Here is a 22,357-nt window from a genome sequence, read left to right as displayed (position 1 = left end):
TAAGCAACCTGGCAAAGACTAATGTTACATGGCTAAGGAAAAGCAGGGGGAGTAAACTGAGTAAAAACAATTTCAGTTCTAGACAAGAACCATTAAATGAATTGGATTTCAACTGTTAAACGGGATCTGACCTCTACATTCATGAATACCTATCTTCTATAATCAAAACTATGCCCACCTTAACTTCCAAACATGTTTAATTTTCAATCAGAACTATCCAACTTAAGTACTTCTAAGTTCAAAAATCAATATATAAACAATGATTTTACCAGGAGTGACATAAGAAATTTATGAAGATAGACAATCTGAATACAGCCAACATTCAATGATACCACACCATCCACTTTGGACATGTCAGTATATGAATCTCCCTCAGTAGCAGCTGGATACAAATCCAGGTTAAAACGAAAAACTTCATTCCCCATTATTGACACAGCCTAAAAAAGAGAAAAATGAATGTGTTTTTTCCAGAAAGAGAATGACAAAAGATTTTTTTAGGAAAGAATTTATACTTATAATCTTAATAGAAACATTTTTCTACTGAAATATATTAAATTTTATAATAAAATATTTTAAAGCAGAATTTCACATTCAATCACCAAAAAATACAAACTGTTTACCATGACTTACTTTTTTATGTACTGTCTTAGGGTCCACATCTGTGACAATAATGTTTTCCAGTCTGGCAAACAGTGATTGTTTACTTGACTGAAGAGAGAGGGAAGAATCAAGGCCTGGGGGAAAACATGGTATTATTTTAACAGCAGATATCTACCATAAATAAAATCTTCCCTTCCCTTTGTAAGGTATAATTTTAGGTTATCTTTTTAAATACAGCAATGTCTAAATACTCATTTATAAGCAAGTTGATATATCAGATCTTTTCAGTTATGTAAGCACTGAAACAAAAACTAATTAAGATATCATTATCTCAGATGGGTGCTTAGCCTAACAGTTACTATTCCAGTTAAGACAAGCAGGTACCTGGGGCCAACACTGTGGCAGAGCAGGAAAAGCCACTTCTTGCCCCTCATTTCTGATCAAGCTCTCTGCTGATATGCTGGGAAAGCAGCAGAGAGGATTCAAGTGGTCCAGCCCTGCCACCCATGGGGGAGTTCTAGAAGGAGGTTCTGGCTCCTGACTTAACCTGGAGTCAGATGTTGAAACCTTTTTGAGAACAACTCAGCAAATGGAAGATCTCTTTCTCTATCACTGTATCTTTCAAATAAAATAAATTAAATCTTTAAAAACAAACAAAAAGTACCAAGATCCCATTTCTGAGTACTTGGACTTTGCCTCCTTATTTGAACTTTCCAGAAAATACATTGGGAACCAGTGTTGTGGCACAAGTACCTGGGTTTCTGCCACCCAACTGGGAGGGTTTCCAGCTCAGTCTTTCGTTCTGCCCAGCCACAGCTGTTACAACAAGCATTTGGGGAGTCACCCAGCAGACAGAAGCACCTTCTCTCTCTCTCTGTGTATATGTGTATTTGTGTGTGTGTATGTGTGTGTGTGTATTTTCTTCCTCCCCCTTTCCCTCCATCACAAACAAACAAAAAATTTTGAAAATCTTCACCTGGGGGAAAAGATATTTGGTGCAAACATATTATCTCAGGATTTACTTAAATCCTTTATACTTTACATTGAATCATTCATACAACAGCTATAAAAGTTAACAAATCAGGAGCTGGCATTATGACGTAGTTGGTAACACCACTGCCTGTGAAGTCAGCATCGCATATGGGTGCCGATATAAACCTCACCTGCTCTAGTTCCAATCCAGCTCCCTGCTACTGCGCCTTGGAAAGCAGTGGAGGATGGCCCACATGAATGGGTCCAGGCCACCCATGTAGCAAACCTCAAAGGCTCTCCTGGCTTCAGCCATTGCAGCCATTTGAGAAGTAAAGTGACAGGTGGCAGATCTCTCCCTATCTCTCCTCCCTCCCTATTTACTTTGATTTTCATATAAATAAATAAATAAATCTTTTAATAAAAAATTTTAACAAATCAAATTCAGACTAGCAAATGTACTGCCAATTTTGAGAGGGCAAAGAAAAACCAAAAACCTCTAGTTTTCTGGCTGATTTCATTAAACACGTAAAACATTTTTTGGCTTTACCAGATCACAGTAATATGGTTAAAAACAGGTCTAAGAAAACAGAGGTGCAGCTTTTGCCTAAAAGAATATAGTAAGTTCAGTGGTTTTGTTCTTTATTACAAGGTTGCTTCCTGTAACATACAATAAAGATAAAAATATAGTGTACAAATATATACAATTATGTATAAAGATGAAAAATACAAATAAAGCAGAGCAGATAAATGTGTATTTTTAGAATTTCACCTGAATTCAGTATTGCCACTTATTCCAGCCCATCAGTGGCATTTTTATACTGACATGAGTACCCTTCTCTTAGATGACTTGCAGAAGGGTCTCAAATACCAATGTATATGTAGGGTTGGACTAGAGAGTCAGATTGTAACCCATATTTGTATTACAAAGAGACGAAAGCATACAACCCAACAGCATCATTATAGCTTTCAGAACCTAGGGCTCTCCATTTACATATTCCTTAACAATGGAGCCAGCATTATGGCGTAGCACGTTAAGCTTCTGCCTCATTACCAGTATCCCATATAGTTACTGGTTTGAGTCCTGACTATTCCATTTCTAATTTAGCCCCCTGCTATTGTGCATGGGAAAGCTGAGAAAGACGGTGCAAATTCTTGGGTCCCTGTATTGATGTGGGAGACCTGGAAGAAGCTCCAGGCTCCTAACAGCAATTTGAGGAACAAACCACCCAATGGAAGCATTCTCTATCTTTCCTCTTCTGTAAATCTGCCTTTCAAATAAAAATAAATACGTATATATACATATATATACACACATACATGCATATTGTTTAATATATTTTTATATCAAATATATTATATAACATGTACATTACATATATTATTATTGCATGTAATATATTATATATAAATGATGTAATATATTGTTATGCATTATATAATACATATGTATTTATTATATATGTATATATGTGTGTATATGTGTGTGTAGATATATATATATGAATATACACACACCTTAGCACTGAAATGAAGAAACATCTTAAATCTGACCATTTTTTTAAATAGTATGAGAATTTTTTACCTTGAATCTTGATTTCAGCAATACTATTCTTCTCATCACAAACAATGACAGAGAAAGCATTCAGCTTGGCAAACAGCCTGAAGCCAATGAAATCTGTGTCTTTAGAAGATACAATCACTAAAAATAAAAAGAAAGCAACAGCATTCTATCACAGAGAACCCAGGAAATCTAAACCCTGCTAAGGCTTCTTCCCAATGTTAAGTGAATACAATTCTACCAAATCATAAAATTCTCAAATTCTTAAAGATACAAATACATTTTCCTCCCCATACATGTTCACATTTTTAAACGATGAAGTATGTTACACTTATTACACTTATAATTTAAAAAACAACAGATAAGGTAAGATAAGGACACTGAAACGCAACCAAGTTAAATAGTCAAAAGTTACAAAGCCTAAGTAGCAAGGCCAGAATTTGAAGTGAGTTCTTTCTGACTCAAAATCTGTACTTTCAGCCAAAGAAAGGCCATCCCGGCCTTTGCCTTCATGCCTGAGGTCTTCATGTCCTTACACAAAATCAAACCTGGGACAAGCCCTCTGTGGAGTCCCTTCACCAGAAACTGAGATGACAGGTCTTCTTCCCCTTTACCTACCTAACATCCAGCTTCACCAACAAAATAAGAACAACAAATTTTAAAAAAGTGCCAATTAGGTTTGCCTTATATCTCTTCCACCGTCTGTAAGCAATTTAATTTAAAGAAAAGATAGCAGGGTGAGTGTGACATTTAAATGACTAAATGAGATTCCCTGAGATTCCTCCTTTAGATTTGGAGGATGAGACCCTTGATAACTAGAAACGAAGCATTTTACACACCTTTCTGCAGAGTTGAATTTTTTTGTTTCCCAGCTGAAATCTGTACCTCCTTGGGAATATCTGTGTTTTGATCATTTGATGGAAGAATGGCTGTCAGATAATTAATTGAAGAGAGAAGAGCTTGTGTTTGCAGCAACAAATTTAAAGATGAAAAGGTCACCTAAAAATGTTTTAAAAAGAAAATTAGTTTCCTTGGTAAATTGCAACCTGTAATCTCTACTTCAAACCCCAAAGGTTTCCAGTTTAACTGACATCACTGTTTTCCACCATCTAGAAGGAAAATAAGAAGAAAGTTTCACAACCCCTTAAACAGATATTATACAGAAAGTAAGTTACTCTGCCACACTTCAGCAACGCAACAGAGGACCATAAAACCCTGGTTACTGTATTTCTCGAGCATAATGATCAAAGAGCATATGAGGATAAGTAAAAAAGTTATTTGAAAATGAATTGAAATGTAAGCTTATATTATAAGTTTGTTTTGGTGCAAAGAAATTTTGAGTCTACATAGTATTTTCATAATATGCATCTTCCACAAACTTTTTCAACACCTGCCACAGAGATTTCAAAAAATTTGTTCCAAAATAAACATCTTTTAATTTTCTAAGAATTTCTTGTACACTTTACTTCTCACAGTCACCTCACCATCTGCCCATTATTCACCATACATAAGGCTTCTTAGAGCTTTAGTAGTCTATTTATTATGATTATAAAGATATTAGAAAATGAAGCCACAGAACCACAATGTTTAGAAATTATTTCAAAGGTGGTATTTGTGAGTTTTAAACATTTAAAGCGAAATTATGACTGAGTTACCATTTACAAAATGCTCTTCTAAAAATAAACACTGAATGTGCTAGTAAAACTTACAGGAATAATGCTTGTGCAAAACAGAAGCACTAAAAAGCTAAGATAGCAGCACTAATTGCTTCCCAGAATATGTGTGTGTGTGTGTGTGTGTGTGTAATTTTTTAATTGGAAAGGCAGATTTACAGAGAGGAGAGAAATAAAAAGACCTTCCTTCCACTGGTTCACTCCCCAAGTGGCCACAATGGCCAGAGCTGAGCCGATCCGAACCTAGGAGCCAGGAGCTTCTTCTAGGTCTCCCATGTGGGTGTAGAGTCCAAAGACGTTCAGTTATCCTTCAGTGCTTTCCTAGCCACACTCAGGGAGCTAGAAGGGAAGTGGAGCAGCCGGGACACAACCTGGTACCCATATGGCATGCCAGCACTTGCTAAGAGAGGATTAGCAAATTGAGCCATGGCACTGGGCCCAAGACTGGACCCAAGAATATGTGTTTTCTATAAATGTTCAACACAACTAATCATCAGAGAAACATAAATCAAAATCCAGTGAAGTATCACGTAATCCAGATAGAACAACTATTACCAAAAGAGTAACAAAAAACAAATATTTACAACAATCTGGAAAAAAACAAAACTTTCATACACTGTTGGTGAGAATACCAATTAGTCCAGCCATTTTGGGAAGAACTGTGGAGGTTTCTCAAAAAACTCAAAATAGAACTGCCACACAATTAAGATATCTCACTCCTGGACATGTCTTCAAAGGAAAGGAAATCTGAATACTGAAGACACGCCTGGATGTGAATGTTTAATCTCAGTACTATCTTTAATAGCCAAGAGAAGCAAAAAACCTAGGTATCCACTGAAAAAAATGGCATTATAAACAATGGGATGTATTGATTAGCCATAAGAAAGAATGAAATTCTGTCATTTGGAGGAATATAGATGCAACTGGAAGACATATTAAATTAAATAAGCCAAGCATAGAAAGACAATACTACACGTTTTCACTTGCATGTGGAAACTAAAAAGCCAACCCACAGAAGAATTGAGTAGTAGCTCCTAGAGCCTGAGAATGGTATTGGGGGGCAGGATGGGAGAGAGGATCATTCACAGGCACAGGAGAGCAGCTGGACAGCAAGAAGGACTTCTAGTAATGCCCTACATCACAGCAGGGTAACTACACTCAAAAGCAAATACTGACCAGAATCTAGTGAAACTTTTGAGTATCTCCAACACAGAGAAACGATCATGCCTGAGGTATTAGTTACGGCAACTGCTCTGATCTAACCATTACATATTGTGTGCAAGTACTGAAATGTTGCACTATACTCCATATATATGCACGCTCACTATGCAATGATTAACAATCTTTAAAACAGGCTACTACTACAAAATTAACACAAAATTTTAAAAATTGTTCATAAGAAATAATTTTTATTTTCTCAAAACAGCAATGAATAGAAAAATCTATAATAAAAAGTTAACAACAGTATAACATTTTCCCATATCTCAAAAGTGTAATCTAAAACACACCTCCAGTTTTCTTTTTAATGTAACTTTACTACAAATACACTTTGACTATTCCTCTGTGCTACTATCAGAGCAAAGTGGCTTAAAAAATACTCAACATCACAACCTGCTATCTCATACACTTTTTAACTCCTGCATTATTTGGTGGTATCTGTTTTGCTTTGTTTGAAACCCTGTTGGTTCTTTGTAAATCAACATTCCTTTATCTACACCATTCCCCCCTTTTTAAAAACATTTATTACCTTAAATGTTTGTTCTGTTTTTTCAAATGTGGTTTGAAAACTAGGTCCATTCTTATCAGCCTGAAATAAACAAAAATTCTAAAATTAAGATGAAGGTAAATTACTTATTTATGATATGAATTTATTCCCACTGAATTATAATGCATTTTATATACATTCCATGTTTAATATATGTTCACTATCTTAAAATAACATCTAAATAACTTACTTATTACAAAAGTGCCAAGGCAGTCTCTTCAAACAGGAGAGAACATTCAGTTATGAGAAACTGAAGTTAGATATCACAGGGTAAACTCAGAAGGCAAGAAGGTAAAAGTTATTCTACTTCATTCATGAACTAACACAGAAATCTGTCTATGGAGTCTAGCACAACTGTTTTATGCTATCTTCAATGAAAAAAACCTCATATCTTTATAAATTTAATCTCTTAAAAATCTGGACCTAATGAGATCTATTTAAAGAGATCAAAAATTTGTTTCCCATGGGACATGCAATATGATGCACCAAGTTAAGTTATATTCGAAGATACCCCTGGGTCTAGTTAGAGTGCTACTCTACTTCCAATCCAACTTCCCACTAATGCATCCTGAAAGACAGCAGACGGGTCAAGTACCTGGGCCCCTAACATCCAACTGGGAAACTCATAGGGATTTTAGGGTCCTGGCTTTGGCCCTCCTCAGCCTTGGCTCTCTGAATATCCAGGGAATGAGTAAGTGAATTTAAAAGGCTTCTCTCAAAAAATAAAAATAATAATAAAAACTTGTCTGCCTTTCAAGCACTTCAAATCTATCTGCTATAATTACAACATATTAATCTTACCTCTGTCCTTTGAGAACACTGTAAATTCAAACTAAAAAGATGCAGTGTGTGAGAAATTTCTGACACAAAAAACTTCCATGTCACTCTAATTCCACATAATTTTGTGCCTTTCCTCATGCAAGAATCAATCAGAGTATCTTTTTAAGACTTACTTATTTGAAAGGCAAAATTGTGAGAGAAAAAGAGAGAGAAGAAGAGAAGAGAACGGAAGAGAAGAGAAGAGAAAGAGAGAGATAGATCCAAATCCATCTGTTGGTTCACTCCCCAAATGACTGTAATGATTAGGGCTGGGCCAGACCAAAAACAGGAGCCAGGAACTCCATCCAAATATTTGGGCCATCTTGAGCTGCCTTTCCAGGAACTGGATCAGAAGTGGAGGAGCTGGGACAAGAACTGGCTCTTACATGGGATGACAGCATTGTAGGCACAACTTGCCAGCCCCTCACATTATATTTAGTTTGTGTACCTCTCTACCTCAGTGCTAAATTTCTTTGAGAACAAGAAGTATTTTCCATCTCTGTATCACCTAGTACCTATCACTACAGGCATTCCATAACAAAGATACTCAGTAAATGGTTGGTCAACAACCATGAATGCAGCTCTACAGAATCAGCACCTTCAGCAATTCTCATTTATTTTTGGGTCCCTCTCAATCACAGCAGCTCTCTTCTGAATATGATCCAATCTGACTTATACATTTCAATATAAGATACTCAAAGCACATCAACTCTGTATGTAAATGTGTGGATAGATTGATGATTGATTGGTGTAAATATGCTCCACAAGATAAAAGGTAAAAGTGACTTCAACTTTTTTCCTGATTTCCATTTCTGGGGACAAGACGTTTAGTAGATTCTTAAAAAGCACATACTTACGCAGAAAAAAAAAGAAGGTGTACAAGTGGGCAATACTAGAAATCCCAATCATTAAAAAAACTGGCACATACCCCGAAACTACAATAATGTACTGACATCATCTAATCTTCAGAAGCATAAAGTATACAATAAACACATCTATGGTCTTTACCTTAATATATTCTACTTTTAAAAGATCCAGTCCAGGCTTATCAGAAGAGCTAATCAAATGAAGAGGCTTCTTTTTGGATCCTAGATTAAAGAAAAACAAGGGAAAAGTGTATTTCAGATACATTACTCTTACAATTTTGGAACTTTCTAGGTAATTTTTTTCTTAAAAAAAAAAAGAAGAAAGAAAACAACTGCTATTTAGCCTTTCACAGAACACCTACATATATATGAATGGTTATTAATGCTATGGCCATCAGTACTAAATAAATAAACCATTTTAATTCTCTAACTAAAGCACCTAATGTTTACATAAAAACATACAGATTTATATTCATTTTATTTCACAAATACATTCAAAAATAATCAAGACTTTTCTACGATTTTTTAAAATCATCTGTGCATTTGTAACACAGTATGAAAGACTAAAGGTCTAAGAATCAGAAAATACAAACCCTAAAAACTCCATCCTTCCAAAAAACTAATTCACTTCAATTTTTAAGACAGAAGCTGGACTAGCAGAAATTCCATTTGTTAAATCTCTTTTTATCAATAAAGTGATACTCCCAAATGCCCTCTATGAAGCTTTGGAGAAATACCAAGCACAGCCTCTAAAAACTGAGGAGGGATAAGTGATTTATTCATCACTTTACCCTTATCGTTTGCAATTCCGTAACCACAGCACCTGAGATAGCTGAAAATTTTCTCTTGACCTACAATGGCATAGCTTTCCTTAAATGAAAAGTTTAGAAAATTTATTATACCCTCCATCAATACAACAACAAACTCCATCACAGTCCCAAGAGAAAATTACTAAGATATAAATATGATTTTCCTTCTAAACCAAAGTATATTTTAATTTCAACAATAAAAATTACAAAGGCCTTTGTATTTGAATAAAAACATTTAAAATACTGGGGATTTTATTCAGTGAAGATTCATCAATCTCTTCATGAGTCAAGCGTCTGAGACACACCATATACACTGATATAAATAAACTAAAAAATGTTTTGAGAGTTGATTTAACCATAATCATTTTTATCTGTATAACCTGGTGCTGCTTTTTAGAGGGAAACACTGCTTAACAGAAAGCATAAGGCTTTCCACATGAGAAGTCCAGAGAGAAAATTTAGGCTTTACCATTCATGAGATTCACAGTACTGAGTAAGTCATATAATCTGTCTTCATTTTTAATCATTCTTTTATGTAAACTAGCAATGATACTCACTACATTAAAGCAACTTATATGGAACATAAAACAACCGATTGTACTGGTTGAGAATAAAGAACCTAGGAGTAATATTTCAAGGGCTTAATATAGTTCAAATCACTTAACTAGTGGTGCAACCATGGATACATCATAACCAGTTCATACCTTTGTTTACGTATATTTATGAAGGATATAATAACATTATCTACTTTAATATACATATTTATAGATTTAAAACACTTTATATCATATTTAATAATTAATATATTTTATATTATATTTATTATTTGATATAAATATTAATGTGAGTGGTTCATATGCTATATTTTCTATTGGCTATTTGTGTTTTTATGGCATTACCTTGAATTTCATGATAATCCAAGCTGATTTTCTTTAAATAAGACACTGCAGTTAAGTCATACGTCCTCATTGTAGCCTCTGTTCCTAATTGAGTGACGTTGAATACTAAAATCGTATCTTCTTCTTTCTGTTGTTTAGTAAATTCCAAAACAACCTAAACAAATTAGCAAAGCCAATAGAGAGTTAATAGAAAGTCTGCTTCACACTGAAAATGACAAAATATCTGCCCATACAAATCAGCGTAAGTATCAGAATATGATTGGAAATTATCACCTTAAATTCTATCACTGAGAATATTCATACATCTATAAAAAATCATAATAAAATTCAACATCCATTACTGATTTTGCTTTTGTTTAATTTAAGCCTATCTCCAAAATAAAGATCCTGACTTGTGACGATAGAAGCAGTCCCATTAAAGTAAAAAGTAGGGGAAGAATACTCACTATCATGCCACTATTTAAGTTAACTTGGAAATGATGTCCAATTTTATTTAGCCAACAAAAAATAAAACACATATGTGGCAATTCAAAGGATGCGAGCTCTGTGATACTCCTACTAAGAGATGAAAGTTTGGGGTGGTTGGTGTGGTACCACAAGTCACCTCTTGGGATACCCACACTCTACAGCTGAGGGATTCCAACATCTGCTAATGCTACTAGAAGACAGGAGATGATAGCTCATGTATTTGGGTCCCTATTACCCATTTGGAGAATCAAATGGAGTCCAAGTTCCTGGTTTCAGCCTGGCTGGTGTCAGCAGCCTTGTGAACACTTCAATCAATAATCAGCCCTGGTATCCATCAGCAGATGAAGCTATAAATAATGAACATGTGGTGTGTGTGTATTTACATATAAACACAAGCATATGGAATATTAGAGTGTGTGTGTGTGTAATGTTACTCAGTTACAAAAAAAGAATGAAATTCTATCACTTGTGGCAAAATGGTTGGAACTGGAAGATGAATAAGGCAGACTCAGACAATTACTACATGTTCACTTTATGTGTGATTTTTAAAAAATTTAAATGGAGAAAAAAAAAGAAATGACTGCTTGTGTGTCAGTATTGTTGCAAATAGTGTGTGTCAATCTTTGTGAAACAAACTGATCAGAATTACATAGCACTACAGTTTTTCTCCCCATGTGTAAAGTTAAACAGTTTTTCACTGGGTCATTGTTTACAGCCCTTGTTGATTTTTCTACTGAACTACAGTCTTTTCATTTTTTATTTGTTGAGGTATATTTAGTGGGGCATTACACCTTTCACTAAAGTATAAATTTTTAAAAATCTCAAAAAATAAAATATTAATGTTAAAAACATTTCACTGGTATTTTGCATTGAAGGCATTGAAGTACAAAAGAGATATCAAAGATGACTAAAGGTGAAAACACACTTTTCTTTTACAAATTATCAATATTTAGATATGTACATACGATTTAAATCTAAAACTGTTCACAATGTATTTCTAGGATATGCTCTCACTTTAGGATATAAAACAATCAATAATGAACATCTCCACTTTCTATCTTTCCCATTTTATTAACAAAGCAATACAAATTTATTATAGAACATTCAGAACTTTTGAAAAGCCGATCAAAACAGAAAACTGTAATTCCATAGAGATGAACACATTTATGAAAAACATGTATATGTGTTTTAACAGAATTATAATGTTCTTTTTATTATAATCTTTTACTCAAATAATGTTAACTGCAAATCATCTGTCCATGCTTTAATGTGACTTGTTTTCCTTTATATTTATCTAAAGAGAACAGATTTCAAGTGTTTCATTTATACAACTTTAAGCACAACTCTCCTTCCCACATCCTCCTTTTTTTCCTCTTAACTTTTATGTTAATATGGTTTTAATTTACTGTATACTCACAGGCTTAATGCAACACTAAATAACGTATTCAAAAAGACCACTTCTCCACAGGAGTTCGGCAGAAGCTACAAACAAGTCTCAGGGCATTGATTTCATTCATAAACATGTGACTTTCAAAGTTATAAGAAGCATGCTGGAAATTTAGGTTGCTCACATTTTTATAACTTTAAAACACAACAATGAGCAATATTATATAGTTTTTAAAAAATAAATGCTATAAAAATTTTGAGTAATAAATCATAGAAAGGTCCTTAAATATTCCAAAATACATTAGCCACACCTTGGATCATTCTTGTACCAGTTTTTAAAAAACTAACATTTAATTTTTTTAAGTGCTCTGTGTGTGTGTGTGTGTGTGTGTGTGTGTGGTACAGAAGATAACAAACCACACCTGCAATATACTTAACATTTGGGTCTAGCTTACAATAGTTTACAAGGCAGCGGCAACAAGAATATATTTAGGAATGAAGATGTACTTACTTCTTTAATTTCAAACTTGAGTAGAAGGTTAATGAGCTCTTCATTTGGGATCTCTGCAGCTTTTTTCAGTTCTGATCCCTTCATACTTTTACTAGTCTGAAATTCTCCATCTTCAGCATCAAAATACTCATCATCAGAATCTAAATGAAAAAGTCAATCACTTCACTTCATAATACCCAATCCTAAATCTCCCAAGATTAAAAGTATTTATGATATATAATCTTTATATTCTGTATCAGGACAGTCTTACTGTTTTCTTTAAAAACTTCCAATAAGCACTCAAGTTGTCATGTAACAAACTTAAAATCAAAATTGTACTCTTTTTTATAATTCTGACTTTTCCGCTATACATCATTCACTCAATGTTCAGTAAAATAGTTATTAGGCAGCAACCACTACATATCAGGTTGTGTCAACGACTAGAGGCATCAAAATGACCAGGACTGGTATGGTTATGTCCTCAGGAAACTTAAATTATATAGTTCAAAACTGAGAGATCTGGTAGGTCAAAGCTATAAAAAAAAAAGTTCACATGCAGAATGACACACAAAAGTAGGTAATTTGGACTCTCAAAAAAGCAATCCCAATCACAAAAATCCCTTTGGTTTATCCAGTAAGAAACATAGGGTTAAGAATAATAAGTGACCCAAGGTACACTATGGCTTAGGCAGTACAGCAAGAACTGGAACCAGTAAATTATGATTATGTTTTCACAAATCCTTTTTTTTCCCACAATTTTTCTTCCACATACAGCAGGCTTGGTGTAGAGAGAAAGCATCCTGTACATTTCTTACCTGATTCCAATCCATCTAGCAACAGTGACGCACCAAGCAAACCTTTGGTTCCACTTGAAATAAGAGGAATTGATGATACCTAGACAAGAACACAGAAATATTTCTTCACAACACTGACTTCACTGGATTAAGTGCATATCAAAGAAACAAAAATCAAACAGAAGACACAGATCTGGAAGGTCACAGATCTGGAAGGTCAACAGAGATCTTCCAACAAACCACATTATGCAGTCCACACTTAGCAACTAACGGATTGGGTGAGATTTACAAATTACTAAGACTATTACCTCTTTCAAGGAGAAAACTATGTACAACTCTAGTAGGTAAGTCTATTTACCACTACTTGCCACTTAATTATCTACTACAATGTTAAAGAACATATTTGCTGAACAGTCCCCGAAAGTCATTTTATCACCTGGCTCTTTCTCATTTAATTTAAAAGTAAGTGGAAATCCCAACATTTTATTTATATTATAAACATCCCAATTAAAATGGGCATAAATATATATCAATGTAGGTTTTAAATTTGTAACTACTGTACTTACTTTATAAAAAGATTTTTATTTCTAGATTTAAAATGCATTTCCTAAGTCTAAAAGATATTCTCATTTCTGCATTTTTAGTCTTCTGACCTATAAAGTTTTCCTTAAACTGACTCTCTATCTCTAGTCCAAAACAGTACTGAAAACAAAAGATTTATCACTTTCATTATACTGATTACCTGTTTCTCTGAAGACTGTATAGAGGATTTCTGTGGCAAAGGTACACTGTTAACCAAAAACAGCATAGCTTTCATCTTCTGGTCAGAAATTCTCAAATGCATCAAGGGAAGTCCTCCTGACACTTTAAATCTAAAAAAAAAAAAAAAAAAAAAAAAAGGTTTAACCACATTCTCCACATTCTTGAAGAATAAGAAGGGAGGACTGGAGGAAAAAAAAAACACAATGTAGAGGATAAGTACTTTGAATAATCTAATGCTTCCTTCATAAAACACTGTCAAGGAACTGCAAAGGAAACCACACATTTTCCAGATAATTTACCATTCTAATGCAATCAAACGTTTTTAGAATTAATTTCAATCATTTTTTTCTAAATTTTTCTTTAAAGTTTTTATTTAATCTAAAGACAAAGTGGCATAAACACTGCCATTCCTCACTCCCCAAAGGCCTGAAACCCAGGCCTGCGCCAGGCCACGCTCAGCCAGGAACTCCAGCTGCACCTTGCACATGGGTGGCAGGGACCCAACTAGCACAGCCATCATCTGTGGCCTCCCCAGTGTGTGCATTCGCAGGAGTCTGAACTGAAAGCAGTGCTGGGAATGGATCCCAGGCACTTTAAAATGAGATGCAGGCAGTTGAACCCAGTTGGCCAAAATGCCCAGCACTCAAATCTCTTTAACTATTTATTCATCATCATCATAATAATAATAAAAGAAGGGCTCAGCATGATGGCTCAGTTGGCAGATCCCCATGCACCAGGATCCCATGTCAATCTTGGTTCCAGTCCCAACGGTCCCATTTTCCATCCAGCTTCCTGCACCTGACCCGGGAGGGTAGCGGAGAATGGGCCAGAGCCTTGGGCACCTACACCCTTGTGGGAGACCCCAAGGGAGCTCCTGGCTCCTAGCTTCAGACTGGCTCAATTCCAGCCTCTGTGGCAATTTACAGGGTGAGCCAACAAAGGGTCTTTTTTTCTGTATCTTCTTCTGTCTGTGGGTCTGAGTTTCCAGTAAAAATGGATCTTTAAAAAAAAAATCCAAACATGGTTCTCTATATTTTAAAAACCAAACCCAAATCTATAAGTATCAGAAACAAGGCCAGGACTCAGCAATGTGTACAGCAAATTAGGCCATGGTCTGTAATGCCAGAATCACATGTGAGAACCAGTTCTAGTCTCTGATGCTCTGCTTCAAAGTGGCTCCCTTCTAATGCATCTGGAAAGCAGCAATAAACGGTCCCAGGGCTTAGAACCCTGTCACCCACACAGGAGACCAGAACGGAGTTGCTACATCTGGCTTCAGACCTTACCATTTCTGGCCACTACAGCCATCTGAGGAATCTAGCAGACAGACAATCAAGATACTTTTTCTCTCTCAATCTTTCTCTCTAAGATGAAGATATACCTCTCACGCACACACTAATTATTTCATAATTATCTACTTACGTTCAAAATCTAGCCTCTACTTTTTTATTCCCATAGATTTCTCTGCGATGTTACATGGTCTATGACCCAGAGAGCTTTTTTTTTAATTTAAGATTTTACATCATTAATACTGTACCTTACAATGGATCCATTCAAAGAGGTCAACAACTCAAACATAATATGAAAGTCCAAACAGAACTTGTGATAGAAGACAGGTGATACATAATTCAAATACACATTTGTTCAAAACATATTTCTACTACAACATAGAATAATCATTATTTTTTCCTTTTTCCCACATACATTTTTGCTTCCTTATGGTACAGTAACAGGGCCCAGTGTGGTAGACTAGCAACTAAAGTCCTCGCCTTGCATGCACTGGGATCCCATATGGACACGGGTTCTAGTCCTGGCAGCCCCACTTCCCATTCTGCTCCCTGCTTGTGGCCTGGGAAAACAGTCAAGGGTGGCCCAAAGCCTTGGGACCCTGCACCCACGTGGGAAACCCAGAAGGGGCTCCAAGCTCCTGGCTTTGGATCAGCACAGTTCTGGCTATCACTGCCACTTGGGGGCCACAGAGGATCTTCCTTTCTGTCTCTCCTCCTCTCTGTATCTGACTTTCCAATAAAAATAATATAAATCTTAAAAAAAAAATCCAGTAACAGATGCACATGCTTTTCACCATGTGCATTTTTTAACAAAAACAACTCATACATTACCTGGCCATTCTAATGTCTTTTTCCACCATTGCCTTTGCCAACTCAACATGAATATCCATGGGCTGCAATATGTGCATGGTTGATGGATGCTGAAATCGACACTTTTTCCAGTTTTCCTCTTTAAAAAAATGTTTTAAATATTAAATAATTATTTTTAAATTATCAGCTATCTTGTGGGAAATCACTCGTTACAAAAAAAACTCAAACATTCAATGAATACCAATTTTTACAAGTTAAATAATCTGTATTTTTTAACTACAGGTTTACCAGGAGATACGAAAATTCTAAATATCTGAAGAATGTTTATATTCTATCATTCTGCATTTCAAAACAAACGGGGCAGAAACCCAGTAAGTTAACAACTGGATTCCAGTTTTTCTGATCAAAGCGGTAGTAACAATGAAAAGAATGGGAAAAAAACAGAAGGAAAAAAGTATTTATGAGATTCCTAACTGCAATTATTATAACCTTAGCACAAAATTCCAGAGCAAAAATGACTTTCATCAAGATTTTATTATAAAAATGTGGAATAATCACTTTCTTTATAATAAAAAAAAAAAGGTCCCATGGGCAAATCTTTTGTAATGGCTAATAGATCTTATGACAATGAATGTTTTTAAAAATCTTCAGTTACAATTCAAGAACACATTTAGTGCAAGCAAAGCAAAAGGCAGGGTCCAGCCTGAGGTGCTGGCAACCACATGGGCACTGGTTCAAGTCCCTGTTTCACATCTGATTCAGCTCCCTGTTAATGGCCTGGGAAAGCAGTGGAAAACAGTCCAAGTACTTGGCTCCTGCACACATGTGGGAGACCCAGAAAAAGCTCCTGGCTTTTGGCTTTGGACCTACACAGCTCTGTTACTGGCAGTTACCACTTTATGGTTTCTCTCTCCCTCCTTTTCTCATTCTATCTCTGTAACTCTGACTTTCAAATAAATAAATAAATCTTTAAAAAGAAAAAGAAGCAAAGAAAGTGCAGTTTTAATCTGTGTAAGCACTCCTCTTTGAGAAATTAACAGACTCCTAATTTTAAAGACTCATGCTCTAAGCAGTTCAAAATTTTTCATTCTGATTAATTCCTATTATTTCTACAGTTCCTATTGTTTTTATTGGAAAGGCATATTTACAGAGAAAAGGACACAGAGAAAAAAATGTTCCATCTGCTGGCTCACTCCTCAAATGGCCACAAGGGCAAGAATCTGAAGCCAGAAGTCAGGAGGCTGTTCTGAGTGTCACACACAGGTGTAGGGTCCTGAGGACTTGGGCCATCCTCTGCCGCCTTTCCAGGCCACAAGCAGGGAGCTGGATGGGAGGCGGAGTGGCCAGGACTGGCTGGTACTTATAGCCAGAGGATTAGTCAGTTGAGTCATTATGCTGTATCCTCTGAGTGACATTCTGATTTTTTTTTTCATCAAAAAGTAAGCCATTCTGTTCAGTGATACTATAATACCCATAAGAATGAAGTAGAACATTTTATCTTCACATTTTAATAAATCTCATCACTTCTACTATACTATAAATTTTGTGCTTTTCGCCACACACTATTAGGTGACAGACTCAAGAACATTTAATAAATATTTACCACCATAGAATCTAAAGAGGTATAAAGAACTAAAAATTTTTACTTGAGCAATTACAACACAAAACTCAGACCAAAACCTTAAAATAGTGATCTTCAAAGTTTTAAGGCTATTATTTACTGGTCAGGTGTAACCCTTATCCTAAATGCTCTGGACCAAAACTGGTTTAGATTTCATTTTTTTTTTAATTTTGAAAAATGTTTCTTGAAAAATGAGATATGATTGAGATGAGACATATTTTAACATGAAATTCATTTATGTTTCAAATACACCTTGAATAAACAGCCTGTAGGTAACTCCATATAATAATTTTAAGGCACTTAGCATAAAAAACTACAATATGTCATATGAGGTCATCTGCACAACTTACTACTTTGTAGCATCATATCAGCCCTTAAAAACCTTTTAGATTTTTGGGTCACTTTAAGTCTTTGGTTTTCAGATTAGAGGTCAATGTGACAGCTCTTTAGATACATATTTTTATATTGCTCAAAGAAAGAATAGGGTATTCAGTATAAAATATTTAATAACGCAGGAAGCAAGGAAAACCACTGGAATATTCCAAAAACACTAGGACAAAGGATTCTGAACCAATTGCAAATTCCATTTTGTGTTCTGCATAGTTTTATAGTCATCTTACAAAAATACTTATCAAAAATAGATTCAAAAAATGACAGCTACTGCTAAGATATAAATATGCAAAGTTTTTTTCTATCTCAAATTGTGACAGTGATTTTCACTAGTGGGTTTCTATTGCTATTCTTACGTAACCAACAGAATACGTGTAGCAAGTGGTTGCCAGAGTTGATATTCATGTATACACACACAAGCATATATTTCACCAAAGACATTCAATGTAATTTCAAGACTCTAAAAGTTGAAACATGGCTTACCCGCTCTTGCAAAGAGTAGCTGCACACTCTTTATTTCAACATCAAATTTATCATATGCCTTATCCATTATTTCTTCCAGAGATGAATTAGTAGTCTTCTGTATACCTTGATCTTTACTGTTGAGCTAAAATGGAAAAAACTTTGATTTCTTCTCACAGTATAATGTTCATTTATTAACATAATTTCTAAACATCAAATTGAAAGGTGAATGCTGCCCTCAATGAATATGAATATTTATTCTGTTAAATTTTTAAAATATTTATTTATTTATCTATGAGGTAGAGCTGCAGAGAAAGAGACAGACAGATCAAACTTCTATCTGCAAGTTCACTCTCAAAATGATCATTACAGCCTTGACAGGAACAAACCGAATGCAGGAGTCAGGAGTTTCATCCAAGTCCCCTACATAAGTACAGGGGCTCAAGGACTTGGGACATCTGTAGCTTTTCTAGGCTTATTAACAAGGAGCTAGATTCAAAGCAGAACAGCCTGGACTAAAATCAGTGCCTATATAAGATGCCAAGAACACAGGTAGTGGCTTAACCTACTGGGCCACTACACCAGTCCACTGCCTAATTTATTGATATTTTTCTGTAAACATTTAATTAGAAATACAGCATTTTTCTATATATCTCCATTATATTGGAAGAGTTCAACACAAATGAGGTCAGTTACATATTAGTCTGTCCAAAAAAGCAAATCTTCCTGGCTTCAGGAGTTATCCTATATCCCTCATCAAGAAATACCAGGGTTTTGGTCCTCTTCCCCAATATACCACAAAAGTAATTAAGCCAATTGAATTCAGCTCCAAATTCTACTTCCGTTTCCCCATTCCCAATGGAAACAAGGATCAACTCAGAACTATATTTTTTCAGATCTTCAGCTCCATGGACACTAGTTGCCTTGAGATTCAAACGTCTAAATCTAGAAGTTTTCTTACTCTACCTGGCTACTAACAACTGTTGAACAAATATTTACTCATAGGTATATAATTTCCTATTGTCAAAATACATGGGTAATAAATATCACTGCACAACTAAATAATCAGGGATGAACCTTTCCAATTGGGAAAAACAGAAGGTACACAAAATTCAATGTCAAAACTACTATTTAACAGGAAATTTCTAGTTTTTCTTTGTTTTAATAGCTATGATATATAAAAAAATACTCCAACGTATGGCTAATTAAGAGGAAGTCTAGATTTAGTTTAAATGAACTCAGAACAAAAAGCTATCACATCAGTAGCTACTCAGCTGGTTAAAGATGGACAGAAAAAAATCATATACATGCTTACCTGAAATGTACCAAAATCTAAAATGAGAAGATCTGACTTTTCATTATAGAAACCAGTCTGTGGAACTATTAGATAAGAAGGCTTCAGATTTATTCTTAAATCAAGAACTTTTCGAGTTTCAATAATATGCGTGAGTCCTAAAAGCAAAAAAATAAATAAATAAATAAATAAAAATCAGTCAAATATATTATGAAATCATATAATTAACAAACTGGAAAAAGAGTCTTACTTAGAAGAATCACAGAAAAGTGATATTTCTCCAACTCAGATGTCTCAATTCAATATGTAACATGAAAATTCCAGTCAATGATCAACCATCATACCATAGCACAGTAAACTGAAACCAACAGAGCTAGCACACTGTACAAGGAAATAATTTATCAATTCCTTGATTAAACAGCAAAATAAAATAATGAGCAACGTGAGTTGACAAGTCATACTAATACAACAATAGTTTCTTTAAATCTAGACTTGCACACTGTTGGGTGAACAATGTTTTTAGAACTAAATGCAGGATGTTTGCTAACTCAAGCCCATTCTGAGATACCTCTTGAACGAAACATCTTAAAACTTCTGAGGCCCCGGTACTCTCATTCTCACCGGGCCTAACAAGTATACTCGACTTTCAGTAAGCCAGGTACACTGTTAAGTAAAACCTGAGCTTAAAACAAAGAAAAACTGCCATCTGTACTATTTTTATTTTTTTGATTTATTTATTTTTATTAGAAAGTCAGATATACAGAGAGGAGGAAAGACAGAGGGGAAGATCTTTCATCTGATGATTCACTCCCCAAGTGACCGCAACAGCCGGTGCTGCACCAATCAGAAGCTAGGAGCCAGGAATCTCCTCCAGGTCTCCCACATGGGTGCAATGTCCCAAGGCTTTGGGCCATATTCGACTGCCCTCCCAGACCACAAGCTGGGTGGGAAGTGGAGCTGCCAGAATTAGAACCGGCGCCCATATGGGATCCTGGCATGTTCAAGGTGAGGACTTTAGCCACTGGGCCACAGCGCCGGGCCCAGTATACTATTTTTAAATGCAATGTTTACATTTGAATATAAAATCTTAAAATGTTTCATTGCTTATTAGACATTCAAAATTTTACCTGTAGCTGTTCTCTCTTTAATTTCTTCCAACTTCATCAATGTAGCTGATGTTATCTGCTCAAGATCCAACCCTTTATTTGACTGAAAGAATTCAACTACTGCATTGATGGTTTTCTGTAAAATAATTTAAAAACATGATTATGTTATAGATGGTACTTCCATATTACAAATTTTGAAGTATCACTTCAATTCTGAATATCTCTGAATCTGAATGGAGGGACTCTAAAGACACCCTGTCCATTGCAAAACCCTCTACAATGAAAAAGGACATGAAGAAAAAAGTCCCGGTGAGTTAACTGGAGAGGCCACAAACGTGTGTACAACAAGAAGACATCAGGTACATCGTACAGTGCTGCATGAGTGGAACACAGAACACTGCGTCTAGCTTTAGCCTCTAACTACTCTGAAGCTCACATTCCACTTTATGCCACAATTAGATTCCTTTGCACTTTTAAGTTCAGAGAATGGAAGAAAGGCTGCTTGGGTTAAAGAAATCAGAATCAATATAATAATATTCATGTACTCAATTGCTGCTGGTCTATATGCTTAAAAACAGTTACAGTAATGACATCTGTCATTTGCACTTTACCACATTCTTATTTACCATATAAATATTTTTAACAAGTCAGAGAACATAATGAGTTATGCAGTATACATGCATATCCTCCCCTACACTGTGCATCCTGCTGTAAACTCTACAGTAACAGTAAGTCACAGCTGTTGCTGAAGGACTATACTACCACAATAATATAGGGGAAAATACTGGGTGAGGAGTAGAGAATGGAGAGGCAGGAGTGGGAGGAATCCCTATGCCAAAAAGTCACATCATGGGAAAAAAAATCACAGATCTCGAAACAAAATAGGACCGAACTACAGTGATGATGCAACAAGCAGTACCAGCTTGCTGGCTAACTTAAGACAAGGGGTAAGACATTCTAAACAAAAAGTGAAGCCACAAACACAGAACTTGAGTCACTGCGTTTAGTAACATCTGAATGCCAAGGCTTTTTTATTTTTCCAAGTAAATACTATGTGACATTCTTTGCACCACTATTAAAGCTATTTGATTGGTTTCAAATATTAGATACCAAACAAGCAAAAAATGAATAGGTTGATACAGAAATAATTGATTTTTTTTTAGGAGGCCAGCATTGTGGTGCAGCAGGGTAAGCCATGGCTTGTAACGCTGGCAGTCCAAATCAGACACCCTGCTAAGAGTTCTAGCTGCAGGAACAACACTGTGGAGTAACAGGTAACCCTGCCACTTGTGGTGTCTGCATCCCATATGAGTACCAGTTTGTGTCCTACCTATTCCACTTCCCACCTGCTCATGCACCTGGGAAATGGACAAAGTGTTTGGGCCCTTACACCTACGTGTGACACATGGATGAAGCTCCTGGCTCTTGGCATCAGCCTGGCTTAGTCCCAGCCATTTTGGCCTGTTGAACTGTGAACCAGTGGATGGAAGATCTCTCCATCTCTTCCTCCCTTTCTGTGAATTT

General features: G+C 35.5%; 1 protein-coding gene across 2 annotated transcripts in view; it reads right to left on the bottom strand.

The window, feature by feature from the left end:
• VPS13C (vacuolar protein sorting 13 homolog C) overlaps positions 1-22,357 on the bottom strand; it is a 170,469-nt gene that overhangs the window by 92,179 nt on the left and 55,933 nt on the right. For both annotated transcript variants that reach the window (XM_058665749.1, XM_058665750.1), the window contains exons 19-32: positions 20,855-20,969; positions 19,749-19,885; positions 18,455-18,578; positions 15,982-16,099; positions 13,842-13,971; positions 13,121-13,199; positions 12,327-12,466; positions 9,962-10,115; positions 8,396-8,475; positions 6,551-6,610; positions 3,970-4,129; positions 3,155-3,271; positions 631-734; positions 270-437 (exon numbers count right to left, since the gene is read on the bottom strand). In XM_058665749.1, the coding sequence (XP_058521732.1) occupies positions 270-437; positions 631-734; positions 3,155-3,271; positions 3,970-4,129; positions 6,551-6,610; positions 8,396-8,475; positions 9,962-10,115; positions 12,327-12,466; positions 13,121-13,199; positions 13,842-13,971; positions 15,982-16,099; positions 18,455-18,578; positions 19,749-19,885; positions 20,855-20,969 (1,686 nt within the window). The remainder of the gene's footprint in view (positions 1-269; positions 438-630; positions 735-3,154; positions 3,272-3,969; positions 4,130-6,550; positions 6,611-8,395; positions 8,476-9,961; positions 10,116-12,326; positions 12,467-13,120; positions 13,200-13,841; positions 13,972-15,981; positions 16,100-18,454; positions 18,579-19,748; positions 19,886-20,854; positions 20,970-22,357) is intronic.

The sequence above is a fragment of the Ochotona princeps genome, chromosome 6 (genome assembly GCF_030435755.1).
Source record: "Ochotona princeps isolate mOchPri1 chromosome 6, mOchPri1.hap1, whole genome shotgun sequence".
Taxonomy (NCBI): domain Eukaryota; kingdom Metazoa; phylum Chordata; class Mammalia; order Lagomorpha; family Ochotonidae; genus Ochotona; species Ochotona princeps.
This window is presented reverse-complemented; position numbering and strand designations above follow the sequence as displayed.